Genomic DNA, 13,038 nt, shown 5'->3' with positions numbered 1-13,038 from the left:
TCCTTCACCTCTGTTTCCGCCCACCTTATTCAGGTTGCCCACATTTAGCTCACATAGGCTGGTGTTCAGCTGGACCTGTGGTATGCTGCGATCCCCCCCCCCCCCCATTCCTCCTTGGATGCTGTGCCCGGCCCGTTGTACCGCTCTTCTATCCCTACCCAGCTGAAATGGGATTCTTTTACAGACAAAACCTTCTTCTGCACAGTATAAAGCTGTCTGCTTCAGTATGTTGCTTTTCTGACCTGTGAAATCTCCAGATCAGAACAGCAGCAAAGTTGTAGTAGCCAGCTACACACTGTGAATATAAAGGCTGTATCTGTAAAAGAATCTGATCTCAGCTGTGTGGGAAGGAGGAGCTGTACTGTGTGCTGTCAGCACTGGCCCCTTTACCCTGCCACGCTGGTCCCTGTACAGTGCCCTTCAGACCCCTGTATAGTGCCCCCCTGATCCCATTCCTTTCACCCCTGTGCAGTGCCCAACTGAACCCAGTCCTCTGCCCCATTGACCCTGGTACACTGCCCCGCTGGCCCATGTTCAGTGCTCCTCTGGCCCCATTCCTCTGAACCCAGTCCTCTGCCCCATTGACCCTGGTACACTGCCCCGCTGGCCCATGTTCAGTGCTCCTCTGGCCCCATTCCTCTGAACCCAGTCCTCTGCCCCATTGACCCTGGTACACTGCCCCGCTGGCCCATGTTCAGTGCTCCTCTGGCCCCATTCCTCTGAACCCAGTCCTCTGCCCCGCTGACCCCTGTACAGTGCCACACTGACTCGATTCCTTTGACCCCAGGCCTCTGCTCCGCTGGCCCCTGTGCAGTGCCCGGCTGACCTCATTCCTCTGCCCCACTGACCCCTGTACACTGCCTCACTGGCTTTTGTGCAGTGCCCTCAGAACCCATTCCTCTGAACTCAGTCCTCTGCCCTGCTGGCCCCTGTACAGTGCCCCACTGACCCCATACCTTTGATCCCTGTACATTGCCCCACTGATCCCATTCCTTTGACCCCTTTACATTGCCCCACTGACCCCATTCCTCTGACCCGCTGGCCCTGTGCAATGCCCCACTGACCCCATTCCTTTGACCCCAGTCTTCTGCCCCGTTGAACCCTGTACACTGCTCCGCTGACCCCATTCTTCTGAACCCAGTCCTCTGCCTGCTGGCCCCTGTACAGGGCCCCACTGACCCAATTACTCTGATCCCTGTACAATACCCCACTGACCCCATTCCTCTGACCTCAGTCCTCTGCCCCCTGTAGACTGCCCCGCTGGCCCCTGTGCAGTGCCCTCTTACCCCTGTACAGTGTCGAGCTGACCCCTGTACAGTAGCCCCCTGTACAGTGCCCCGTTGACCCAATTCCTTTGGCCCTAGTCCTCTGCCCCGCTGGCCCCTGTGCAGTGCCCCCTGACCCCAGTCCACTGCCCTGCTGACCCCTGTACACTGCTCCCTGACCCCTGTGCAGTGCCCCGCTGACCCCATTCCTCTGAACCTAGTCCTCTGCACCCCCCCGACCCTATTCCTTTAACCCCAGTCCTCTGCTCCGCGTATAGTGCCCCACTGGCACCATTCCTCTGACCCCTGTACACTGCCCCGCTAACCCCTGTGCAGTGCCTCACTGACCCAATTCCTCTGACCCCAGTCCTCTGGCTTGCTGACCCCAGTCCACTGCACTGCTGAACCATGGTAGCTATTGGGAACAACTAAGTTACAGGTGCAGGAATTGGGACTGATCTGAGGTGTGATGGTGCAGGAATTCAGCTAATATGAGGTATGAAAGTGCAGAGGTTGCATTGATCTGAGGTGTGAAGGTGCAAGCGTTAGGACTTAAGATCTGAAGGTGCAGGAATTGAGGTGATCTGAGGTGTGAAGGCGCAGGAATTGGGGTGATCTGAGGTGTGAAGGCGCAGGAATTGGGGTGATCTGAGGTGTGAAGGCGCAGGAATTGGGGTGATCTGAGGTGTGAAGGCGCAGGAATTGGGGTGATCTGAGGTGTGAAGGCGCAGGAATTGGGGTGATCTGAGGTGTGAAGGTGCAGGAATTGGGGTGATCTGAGGTGTAAAGGTGCAGGAATTAGGGCGATCTGAGGTATGAAAGTGCAGGAATTAAAAGGTAGTGTGAAGGTGCATGAACTGAGCCTGATATGAGGTGTGAAGGCCCAGGAATAGGGGGTGATCTGTTTTGTGAAGGTCCAGAAATTGAGGTGATCTGAGGTGTGAAGGTACAGGAATTGGGGAGATCTGAGGTGTGAAATATTTCTTACTATTATTCAAGTCATTTACTATTCAAAAGATCCTTTTTGTGATTGAAAGTGTGAAGTGAAGTGTGAAGGAAGAAAAATGCAGACTATGACCTTAAGAACACATGCCTACAGTTAAGCATGGAGGTGGAAACATGATGCTTTGGGGCTGTTTCTCTGCTAAAGGTACAGGCCGACTTTGCCACATTGAGGGGCCAATGGATGGGGCCATGTATTGTGAAATCTTGGATGAGAATCTTCTTCCCTCAGCCAGAACACTGAAGATAGGTTGTGGATGGGTCTCTCAGCATGACAATGACCTAAAACATACCACCAAGGCAACAAAGGCGTGCCTCAAGAAGAAGCACATTAAGGTCATGGAGTGGCCTAGCCAGTCTCCAGACCTTAATCCTATAGAAAATTTATGGAGGGAGCTGAAACTTCGAGTTGCCAAGAGACAGCCAAGAAACCTTAAGAGATCTGTAAAAAAAAGAGAGGACCAAAATCCCTCCTGAGATGTGTGCAAACCTGGTCACCAACTACAAGATAAGTTCTACCTCTGTGCTTGCCAACAAGGGTTTCTCCACCAAGTACTAAGTCATGTTTTGCTTGGGGATCAAACACTTATTTTACTCACTGAACTGCAACTCAATTTATAACATTTGTATCGTGTTTTTTCTGGATTTTTGGTTGATATTCTGTCTCTATCGTTTAAAATACACCTATGATAAAAATTATAGTCCCTTCATTTCTTTGTAAGTGGGCAAAGGGGATTAAATAAATATTTTCCACACTGTATGATGGTAGTGGTGTCCACCAGCAGTTATAACACTTCTGGATGTTCACATAAGGGAAACTTATATTGATGAATAACATGTATAAAATACAGTACCTGTACATATCATTTCATGGGAAGATGTGTATGGTCTGAAAACAGGGTCTCTTTAAAATAAACCTGTCATGAGATAAGTCTGGTTTCTGATTAGCCAAAGCTAGTTTGGAAAGCTAAAAGTAGTTGCAAAGTGTAGCTCCCCCACCTTCCCCTAATTATTTATTTGGGGTCCGATCTCGATCCAGCGCTGTGCTTGTCTGCAGCAGCTGTTCTCCCCTCCCCCAGCCCTCACAGGCTTGGCTAAGAGAAGTGGGAGCCATTGGCTTCTGCTGCTGTCAGTCAAAACCTGTGAGCAGAGAATGGAGGGCTGGGCCAAGCTGCGCTGTGTGTCTGAATAGACGTAAACATCCCAGCTCAGGATCGCGCATGCACAAGTTCCCCCCTAAGAAGCGGCTTTCTATGGAGGCACTCGGCGGGGGTGAGGAGCCAGGGACCTCTCCTGTGAGTAGAAAGCAGACCTGGGGCCATCTCACGCTACTTGGTTCATTTCTGGTCACAGTGAGCTGGCATCCTGTGTGCAATGGGCCGCCATTTAGTAGTACATTGAAGCATGATAAGCTGTTTTACACAATCTGCACTGGTCTATTACATGTCATGTTGCCTTATATTAGTTTTAGGAGCATTAAAGAGGGGTCTCCAAAGTTTCTAAACAAAGGGTCAGTTTATTGTCCTTCAGACTTTAGGAGGGCCAGAATGTGACCAGCAGCAGTGGAAATTTTCCTGGCATAAGTGGGAGTAAACATCGCCACATTTGGTTTTAGGGGGAAGAATAGTGCCCCATTATTGATAGCATTGGGAGGAATAGTTCCCCATGGTTGGTTTCAGTGGGAGAAATAGTGCCTCATTGTTAATGTTAGTTGGCAGAATAGGGTCTTGTATCAGTGGGAGGAGTAGTGCCCCAAGGGCCGAATAAAGGAAAGCAAAGGACCACAACCTGCTCCTGGGCTGCAATTTGGAGACCACTGTTCTAAGCTGGTATCCATTTCTCACTGCGCACAATGGACAATGTACATAAATCACACAATACAAATCCACCAACAGAAAAGATATGTGGAGTCAAAGAAGGATAAAAGTAAAGTTACGTGAGTTACGGGCTACCCTGATAACAATGTACCAGGATAGGAAGTACATCAGTCCCCTCCGTTCCCTAGAGGTCAAGCTTGGATTTCCTTGTTTCTATACAACAAGGGTCCCCAACCCCCGGGCCGCGGTGTTGTTGAGCGGGCTGCCATCACAGCAGGTGGCAAGTCCTGTCAAGGACCACAGGTCATTTAGCAGCCTGTGTGCATTCTCTCATGTCTCACAACCGGTCGCCGATGTCAGCCTATTCGCAAGGCAGGGGGCGGGAGCAGCTGCAGATCGGGACAGAGAGCGGGAGACTGCTGGGAGGACTGTGATGGGGGGCATGACTGCTGGGAAGACTGTGATGGGGGGCATGACTGCTGGGAGGACTGTGATGGGGGGCATGACTGCTGGGAGGACTGTGATGGGGGGCATGACTGCTGGGAGGACTGTGATGGGGGGCATGACTGCTGGGAAGACTGTGATGGGGGGCATGACTGCTGGGAAGACTGTGATGGGGGGCATGACTGCTGGGAAGACTGTGATGGGGGGCATGACTGCTGGGAAGACTGTGATGGGGGGCATGACTGCTGGGAGGACTGTGATGGGGGGCATGACTGCTGGGAGGACTGTGATGGGGGGCATGACTGCTGGGAGGACTGTGATGGGGGGCATGACTGCTGGGAGGACTGTGATGGGGGCATGACTGCAGGGATGACTGTGATGGGGAGCATGACTGCAGGAAAGACTGCGACGGAGGCATGACTGCAGGGAGAACTGTGATGGGGGGCATGACTGCAGGAAAGACTGCGACGGAGGCATGACTGCATGGGAGAACTGTGATGAGGGGCATGACTGCTGGGAGAACTGTGATGGGGGGCATGACTGCTGGGAGAACTGTGATGGGGGCATGACTGCTGGGAGGACTGTGATGGGGGGCATGACTGCAGGGAGGACATTGATGGGGGGCATGACTGCTGGGAGGACATTGATGGGGGGCATGACTGCTGGGAGCAGTAGTGTATTTAAGTTTTGTGCTGCCCTAGGCCTGACTAAACTAGTGCACCCCCTAATTTAAATATGACGCACCCCTTCCTGTCACAGCCACACCTCTGCTGTTTAAGACCCGCCCTGAAATTTTCAAGTGGGGACACTAGTTCTGAGGGCCTGGGGGGGCAATGGAATCCCTTAATTTGCATAGATTTCCTCTCACTTCCTGTTTGGCTATGGGGCAGGAAGTGAAGGGAAATCTCTGCAATGGGACAGGGATGGTAAAAAATAAACTGACAGGGGCTATAACCCTCCTAACCCTCCCTTACTCTATCCAAAATGAAAAAAAAGTGTTGCCTATAGTTCTACTTTAAGCACAAATTTCTGATAATTTTATGGAGAGGACTAAGAAGATATAACCATGCAAATGGTGCAGCAGAAAACATATAGCACAGTGAGGAAGGTTTGTGGTCCAGGATGAGAGAACAGTCAAAATTAGAAGCCCCCCCCACAGTTGCGGAATGCCAGCCGCCCGCATACCGGAAGCAGTGCGGCCGCTTTATGGGGGCGCTAGGCTAAGTTGCTTCTCAGCCCAGTCCGCCCCATAAAACTTGTGCTACACTAACAGCGCAAGCCGACGGGGACTCTTGTTGGTGCTGCCCCCTTGCAAAGTGCTGCCCTAGGCCTGGGGGGGCATGACTGCTGGTAGGACTGTGATGGGGGACATGACTGCTGGGAAGACTGTGATGGGGGGGGGGGGCAATGACTGCAAGGAGGACTGTAATGGGGGGGGGGCAATGACTGCAAGGAGGACTGTAAGGGGGGGGGCAATGACTGCAAGGAGGACGGGCAATGACTGCAAGGAGGACTGTAATGGGGGGCAATGACTGCAAGGAGGACTGTAATGGGGGGGGGGGCAATGACTGCAAGGAGGACTGTAATGGGGGCAATGACTGCAAGGAGGACTGTAATGGGGGGGGGGGGCAATGACTGCAAGGAGGACTGTAATGGGGGGGGGGCAATGACTGCAAGGAGGACTGTAATGGGGGGGGCAATGACTGCAAGGAGGACTGTAATGGGGGGGGGGCAATGACTGCAAGGAAGACTGTAATGGGGGGGGGGGGCAATGACTGCAAGGAGGACTGTAATGGGGGGGGGGGGCAATGACTGCAAGGAGGACTGTAATGGGGGGGCGGCAATGACTGCAAGGAGGACTGTAATGGGCTGGCGGTATAGCTGTGCTGCCCATTAATTTCAATGGGCTGGAGTGGTGTATACACCACTCCTTCACCGCTCCAAAGATGCTACTTGCAGGAGTTATTTTAACTTCCCGCAAGTGCACCGATTCAGTGTGAAAGCACACGGGCTTTCACACTAGAGAGACAGGAGAGGCTCTTTACAGGCGCTATTTTTAGCGCTGTAGCACCTGTAAAGCCTGTAAAGCACTCTTATGCCCCGTACACACGGTCGGATTTTCCGCCGGAAAATGCTCGATAGGAGCTTGTTGTCGGAAATTCCGACCGTGTGTACACAATTCCGACGCACAAAGTTCCACGCATGCTCGGAATCAAGCAGAAGAGCCGCACTGGCTATTGAATGTCATTTTTCTCGGCTCGTCGTACGTCTTGTACGTCACAGCGTCCTTGACGTTCAGAATTTCCAACAAGATTTGTGTGACCGTGTGTATGCAAGACAAGTTTGAGCCAACATCCGTCAGAAAAAATCCATGAATTTTGTTGTCGGAATGTCCGATCATGTGTACGGGGCATTACAGTGCACTGCAGGGGAGGTTGTGAGACTAGTTGAACCGCCTTCCCAATCTGCCAAGTTCCCCCCCCCCTCCGAAAAAATTGGCTACACCAAAAGTGGTCCATGGTGCCAAAAAGGTTGGAGACCGCTGGCTCTACAATACATCAGCCTCATAGAAGAGTATAGAAATCTCCCAAATACGTAGAAGAAAAAATTGTCCAGAAACTCCCAGATCTGTTTCATACACAGGCTGATAATTGGACAGAGAAAGTATTTTCTCACCAACACTTAATATAATAAAACCATAAAAATATATATATATATATGACATAAGGACCTGAGTTCAGACCCAAGGAGCTCTCATGAATAATAAGAAAGAACATCAAAGGAAACAGAGTCTTCTTTTATATTATCCAAGGTACAATGGCATGTTCTATCTCATTGAAACTAATCAGATGCTAGTGTTTAGAAACTCATGCTTATTTCTGATTGGTTAATATCGATCAGTTCGCAACATTAGTCTTTACACCCATTCAAAGGATCGGCTCTCCCAGTTTACAGATGGATGATGTTGGGCTACATTTTCCTCTCTTTTTTTTATATCCTCCAGACTCTAAAACTGATTATGATTCTCTAGAACTATGTGTTCTGTGAATGGCAGCTGTGCCAAGTGAGTGATTTCCTGTGGTCATGGTCAGTGTGCAATAGGGCAGCCACTTGGCACAGGATCCAGAAGATCACTGTGATTACTTTAGTAGTACTAACATCATCAGCTTCCACAGAGGCCCCTCAGATACGAAATATGCAAACTTCCATTGAGCCAATCTAAACTAAGTATGCAGTTAAGATCATACCTGGAGTTTAGTTTTCGGAACAGGCACTACAATGCAGCGGCGGCCCGTGCATTGAGGGCACACGGGAGCCGCCCCTCTCTCCTGCCACCCCCTCTATCACCAATAGATAGATTCATGCAATGCATGAATCTATCTATGGCCGTCGCTGCCACCCCCTATTCTGGCACCCAGCCCCTTTTCGGGCCCAGGGCGCCTGAATTACAGCGGGGGGGTTTGAAGCACCTGATTAGAGCCATAGGCTCTAATAGGCGTCAAAAAAGGTGACATGCGAGCGCCCAGCTGTGTGTTAGAAAAGCGAATGAATATTCGCTTTCCTAACACTAAACCACCTCTCCGCCAATCAGGTGCTCGGGTCTGTTACCTGTCACCTGATTGGCTGAAACAACAGGCGCCGCTATTGGACACCGATCAGGAGGAGAGGACGGGAGATGAGGACAGCAGGAGACGCACGAAGGACCCCGCTCGTCGCTGTCACCCAATGCCCCAAGACAGGGTATGCTAGAAGGGATAGGAGGAATATGTCAAGGGCTACTCCAAACGTGCCCTACCTCCCCATAGAAGAGTTGCTGGGATATTGTGGTACCCAATTGAAATGTAGAGCGTAAATAAAATTCCAATTTATTTTAATTACAAATAGTAAAATATACAATTTACAACGAGAACAACTTAAGGGTTGTTACACAGTAAACAATTAAACATACAGTGGGGACGGAAAGTATTCAGACCCCCTTAAATTTTTCACTCTTTGTTATATTGCAGCCATTTGCTAAAATCATTTAAGTTCATTTTTTTTCCTCATTAATGTACACACAGCACCCCATATTGACAGAAAAACACAGATTTGTTGTCATTTTTGCAGATTTATTAAAAAAGAAAAACTGATATAGCACATGGTCCTAAGTATTCAGACCCTTTGCTCAGTATTTAGTAGAAGCACCCTTTTGATCTAATACAGCCATGAGTCTTTTTGGGAAAGATGCAACAAGTTTTTCACACCTGGATTCGGGGATCCTCTGCCATTCCTCCTTGCAGGTCCTCTCCAGTTCTGTCAGGTTGGATGGTAAATGTTGGTGGACAGCCATTTTTAGGTCTCTCCAGAGATGCTCAATTGGGTTTAAGTCAGGGCTCTGGCTGGGCCATTCAAGAACAGTCATGGAGTTGTTGTGAAGCCACTCCTTCATTATTTTAGCTGTGTGCTTAGGGTCATTGTCTTGTTGGAAGGAAAACCTTTGGCCCAGTCTGAGGTCCTGAGCACTCTGGAGAAGGTTTTCATCCAGGATATCCCTGTACTTGGCCGCATTCATCTTTCCCTCGATTGCAAGCAGTCGTTCTGTCCCTGCAGCTGAAAAACACCCCCACAACATGACGCTGCCACCATCATGCTTCACTGTTGGGACTGTACTGGACAGGTGATGAGCAGTGCCTGGTTTTCTCCACACATACCGCTTAGAATTAAGGCCAAAAAGTTCTATCTTGGTCTCATCAGACCAGAGAATCTCATTTCTCACCATCTTGGAGTCCTTCAGGTGTTTTTTAGCAAACTTCATGAGGGCTTTCATGTGCCTTGCACTGAGGAGAGGCTTCCGTCGGGCCACTCTGCCATAAAGCCCCAACTGGTGGAGGGCTGCAGTGATGGTTGACTTTCTACAACTTTCTCCCATCTCCCGACTGCATCTCTGGAGCTCAGCCACAGTGATCTTTGGGTTCGTCTTTACCTCTCTCACCAAGGCTCTTCTCCCCCGATAGCTCAGTTTGGCCGGACGGCCAGCTCTAGGAAGGGTTTTGGTCCTCCCAAACGTCTTCCATTTAAGGATTATGGAGGCCACTGTGCTCTTCGGAACCTTAAGTGTAGCAGAAATTTTTTTGTAACCGTGGCCAGATCTGTGCCTTGCCACAATTCTGTCTTTGAGCTCTTCAGGCAGTTCCTTTGACCTCATGATTCTCATTTGCTCTGACATGCACTATGAGCTGTAAGGTCTTATATAGACAGGTGTGTGGCTTTCCTAATCAAGTCCAATCAGTATAATCAAACACAGCTGGACTCAAATGAAGGTGTAGAACCATCTCAAGGATGATCAGAAGAAATGGACAGCACCTGAGTTAAATATATGAGTGTCACAGCAAAGGGTCTGAATCCTTAGGACCATGTGATATTTCAGTTTTTCTTTTTGAATAAATCTGCAAAAATGTCAGCAATTCTGTGTTTTTCTGTCAATATGGGGTGCTGTGTGTACATTAATGAGGAAAAGAATGAACTTAAATGATTTTAGCAAGTGGCTGCAATATAACAAAGAGTCAAACATTTAAGGGGGTCTGAATACTTTCCGTCCCTACAGTACATTAAAAAAAGCAATGAAAAAAGCCCTCATGTGTAGGTGGAGGCACACTGATGTGATAAAGGACGTTTGACCTCAACAGTTTCACGGCCAATGCCGCTTCCTCAGGAGGCGTCCAATCATAGCATCTAGGAAGGTAGATAACGAGATTACATTCATAAAGTGCAGAAGTATAGTAATACATTATAATGCATGATAATACTGGAATATTTACACATTGTATAAGCACACTCACCCCCCAATTTTGAGCCGTTCTTTTGCACTGTTGAGGTCAAACGTCCTTCATCACATCAGTGCGCCTCCACCTACACATGGGGGCTTTTTTCATTGCTTTTTTTAATGTATGTTTGTTTACTGTGTAACAACCCTTAAGTTGTTCTCGTTGTAAATTGTATTTTTTACTATTTGTAACTAAAATAAATTGGAAATTTATGCTCTACGTTTCAATTGGGTACCGCAATAGTCCAACAACTCTCTTATGGGGAGGTAGGGCTCATTTGGAGTAGCCCTTGACATATTCCTCCCATCCCTTCTAGCATATCACTATACGATGATGGTACTCGAAATTTTGATACCCCTTGTTAAATCTTTGTGGCAACACCTTTCTACCCAAGACAGGGTAAGTGCCAGGCAGACGGCGAGCGGGCGGGCGAGGGTCACACTGGGGGCATTCAAGGGTACACTGACAGCATTTAATGGGCACACTGGCAGCATTTGGCACAGTGGCTGCAATTGATGATGATTTTTTTTCAAAATGTTTTTGCCTCCCCAAAATTTTGAGCACCAGCCGCCACCGCGAGTTCATGTTTACAAACCTTCACTTAAAAGGACTGTGATCTCCTAAATATAGCTGCAACCAAACCTGTAGTTTACCTTGTTATAGCCTCCACCACTCCATTATAACATGGTGTTCTGTCAGGGAGAACAACCTCTGAGCCTGCTTGTCTTGTCAGGTTTACTATTACTATGCACTGTGGCCTTTAGTGACAAAAGTGAAAGAAAAGTGCATGAGTTGCCCATAGGAACATCAGGATCCCACGAGTTGCCCATAGGAACATCAGGATCCCATGAGTTGCCTATAGGAACATCAGGATCCCACGAGTTGCCTATAGGAACATCAGGATCCCACGAGCTGCCTATAGGAACATCATGATCCCACTAGTTGCCTATAGGAACATCAGGATCCCACGAGTTGCCTATAGGAACATTAGGATCCCATGAGCTGCCTATAGGAACATCACAATCCCACAAGCTGCCTATAGGAACATCATGATCCCACTAGTTGCCTATAGGAACATCATGATCCCACTAGTTGCCTATAGGAACATCACGATCTCACAAGTTGCCTATAGGAACATCACAATCTCACGAGTTGCCCATAGGAACATCACGATCTCACGAGTTGCCCATAGGAACATCACGATCTCACGAGTTGCCCATAGGAACATCACGATCTCACGAGTTGCCCATAGGAACATCACAATCTCACAAGTTGCCTATAGGAACATCACAATCTCACGAGTTGCCTATAGGAACATCACAATCTCACGAGTTGCCTATAGGAACATCAAGATCCCATGAGTTACCTTTGGGAACATCAAGATCTCAGCAGTAAGGTGTGATCACTATGGGTAACATAGACCCTGCTTCAGATTGTGCTGATTTAATACAAGATGGATCCACCATAGAAAGGCAACCACCCATTGACCCATATATCCCGAGAGAGGTGAGCAGTCCCTCTTACCTGAACCGTTCCTGTCCTGCTGTGTCCCAGATCTGTAACTTGATCCTCTTGCCTGGTTCAATCTCTACCAGCCTGGAAAAGAAATCCACCCCCACGGTGGGGTCAGAGACTTGGGCGAAGCGGCCCTCTGTGAACCTGCGAATCAGACAGGACTTTCCTACGGTGGAGTCCCCAATCACTATCAGACGGAACTGATACAACCAGATGGCCTCCATTGTTCCCAGTAGGTTGGATGAGATGGGTTTTTATCTCAGATCTAGTTCCTTGTCTTCTCAGGTATGGATCTTCTTATAGTAGAAAATCTCCGGCACTGCAGACAGGTAATGACAGTTCCATATAGAGGGAGGCTGACCAGTACCATAAAGTGTATGGGAGAATGGCTTCACACAAACCAACCTCCACAATGGATGGAGTCCTTGGCAGCTGAGTATGACCGGGGGGGGGTCATTCACCTCTGAGAATGGGGTGTCAGGGCTTCACCTACCAACAAAGCCTGTGGACAGGGAGCGTGCAGTGACGAGTGCGGCCTGCAGGGGGTGCTCTATGGAGAGGCAGGATCACCTCGGAAAGGTGAGCGCTCACTATACACTAGATCGGCCATGTTGATGGTGAGGACAGGAAATTCAGGTTCCTGGTGACAGCGGGGTGCTCAGGCCACCTCCATCTTCCCGGAATACAGGGGAGTGTCAGGCCTCGGCTATAGGAGGACAACACAAGGCTCGGCTCCCCCTATACACACACACCTACCTCCTTATACCGGGCTCCGCACAGCACAGCGCCCCATCATCACACTGCCCGGGGTACAGGAGGAGGATACAGGAGGAGGAGGAGGACGGCCGCTCGGATCTGATGAAATGGCAGCAACATCAGCACCAAACACTCTGACTCATCATTGGCATCAGCGCCTGCCGTAATCCACCTACTACTGCGGCCACACCCCGCCCCTACCGTATTCCTCCGAGCAGCGCACCATCCACCCATACAAAGGAGCTCTCCATAAAATTTCATAAAATCCCAACTCAACGTTAAAGTACAACTAAAGGCAAAGCCTTTTTTTTTGTTTTCATTTTGAACAGAGCAATAACAGAGCAGGGTTATAACCCCTGTTTTATTTTATATATATATATATATATATATATATATATATATATATATATATATAAATAAAACAGGGGTTATAAC

The 13,038-nt window shown here is 48.9% G+C and overlaps 1 protein-coding gene across 1 annotated transcript in view; it reads right to left on the bottom strand.

The window, feature by feature from the left end:
• Positions 1-12,787, bottom strand: part of LOC141108127 (ras-related protein Rab-39B) — a 43,854-nt gene extending 31,067 nt beyond the window's left edge. The window contains exon 1 of the mRNA XM_073599395.1: positions 11,857-12,787. Coding sequence (XP_073455496.1) covers positions 11,857-12,071 — 215 coding nt within the window. The 5' untranslated portion in view covers positions 12,072-12,787. The remainder of the gene's footprint in view (positions 1-11,856) is intronic.
• Between the last annotated feature and the right edge of the window lie 251 nt (positions 12,788-13,038).

Source organism: Aquarana catesbeiana, linkage group LG09 (genome assembly GCF_042186555.1).
Source record: "Aquarana catesbeiana isolate 2022-GZ linkage group LG09, ASM4218655v1, whole genome shotgun sequence".
Classification (NCBI taxonomy): Eukaryota; Metazoa; Chordata; class Amphibia; order Anura; family Ranidae; genus Aquarana; species Aquarana catesbeiana.
Note: the sequence above shows the minus strand (reverse complement) of the source record. Positions and strands in the feature narration are given on the sequence as shown.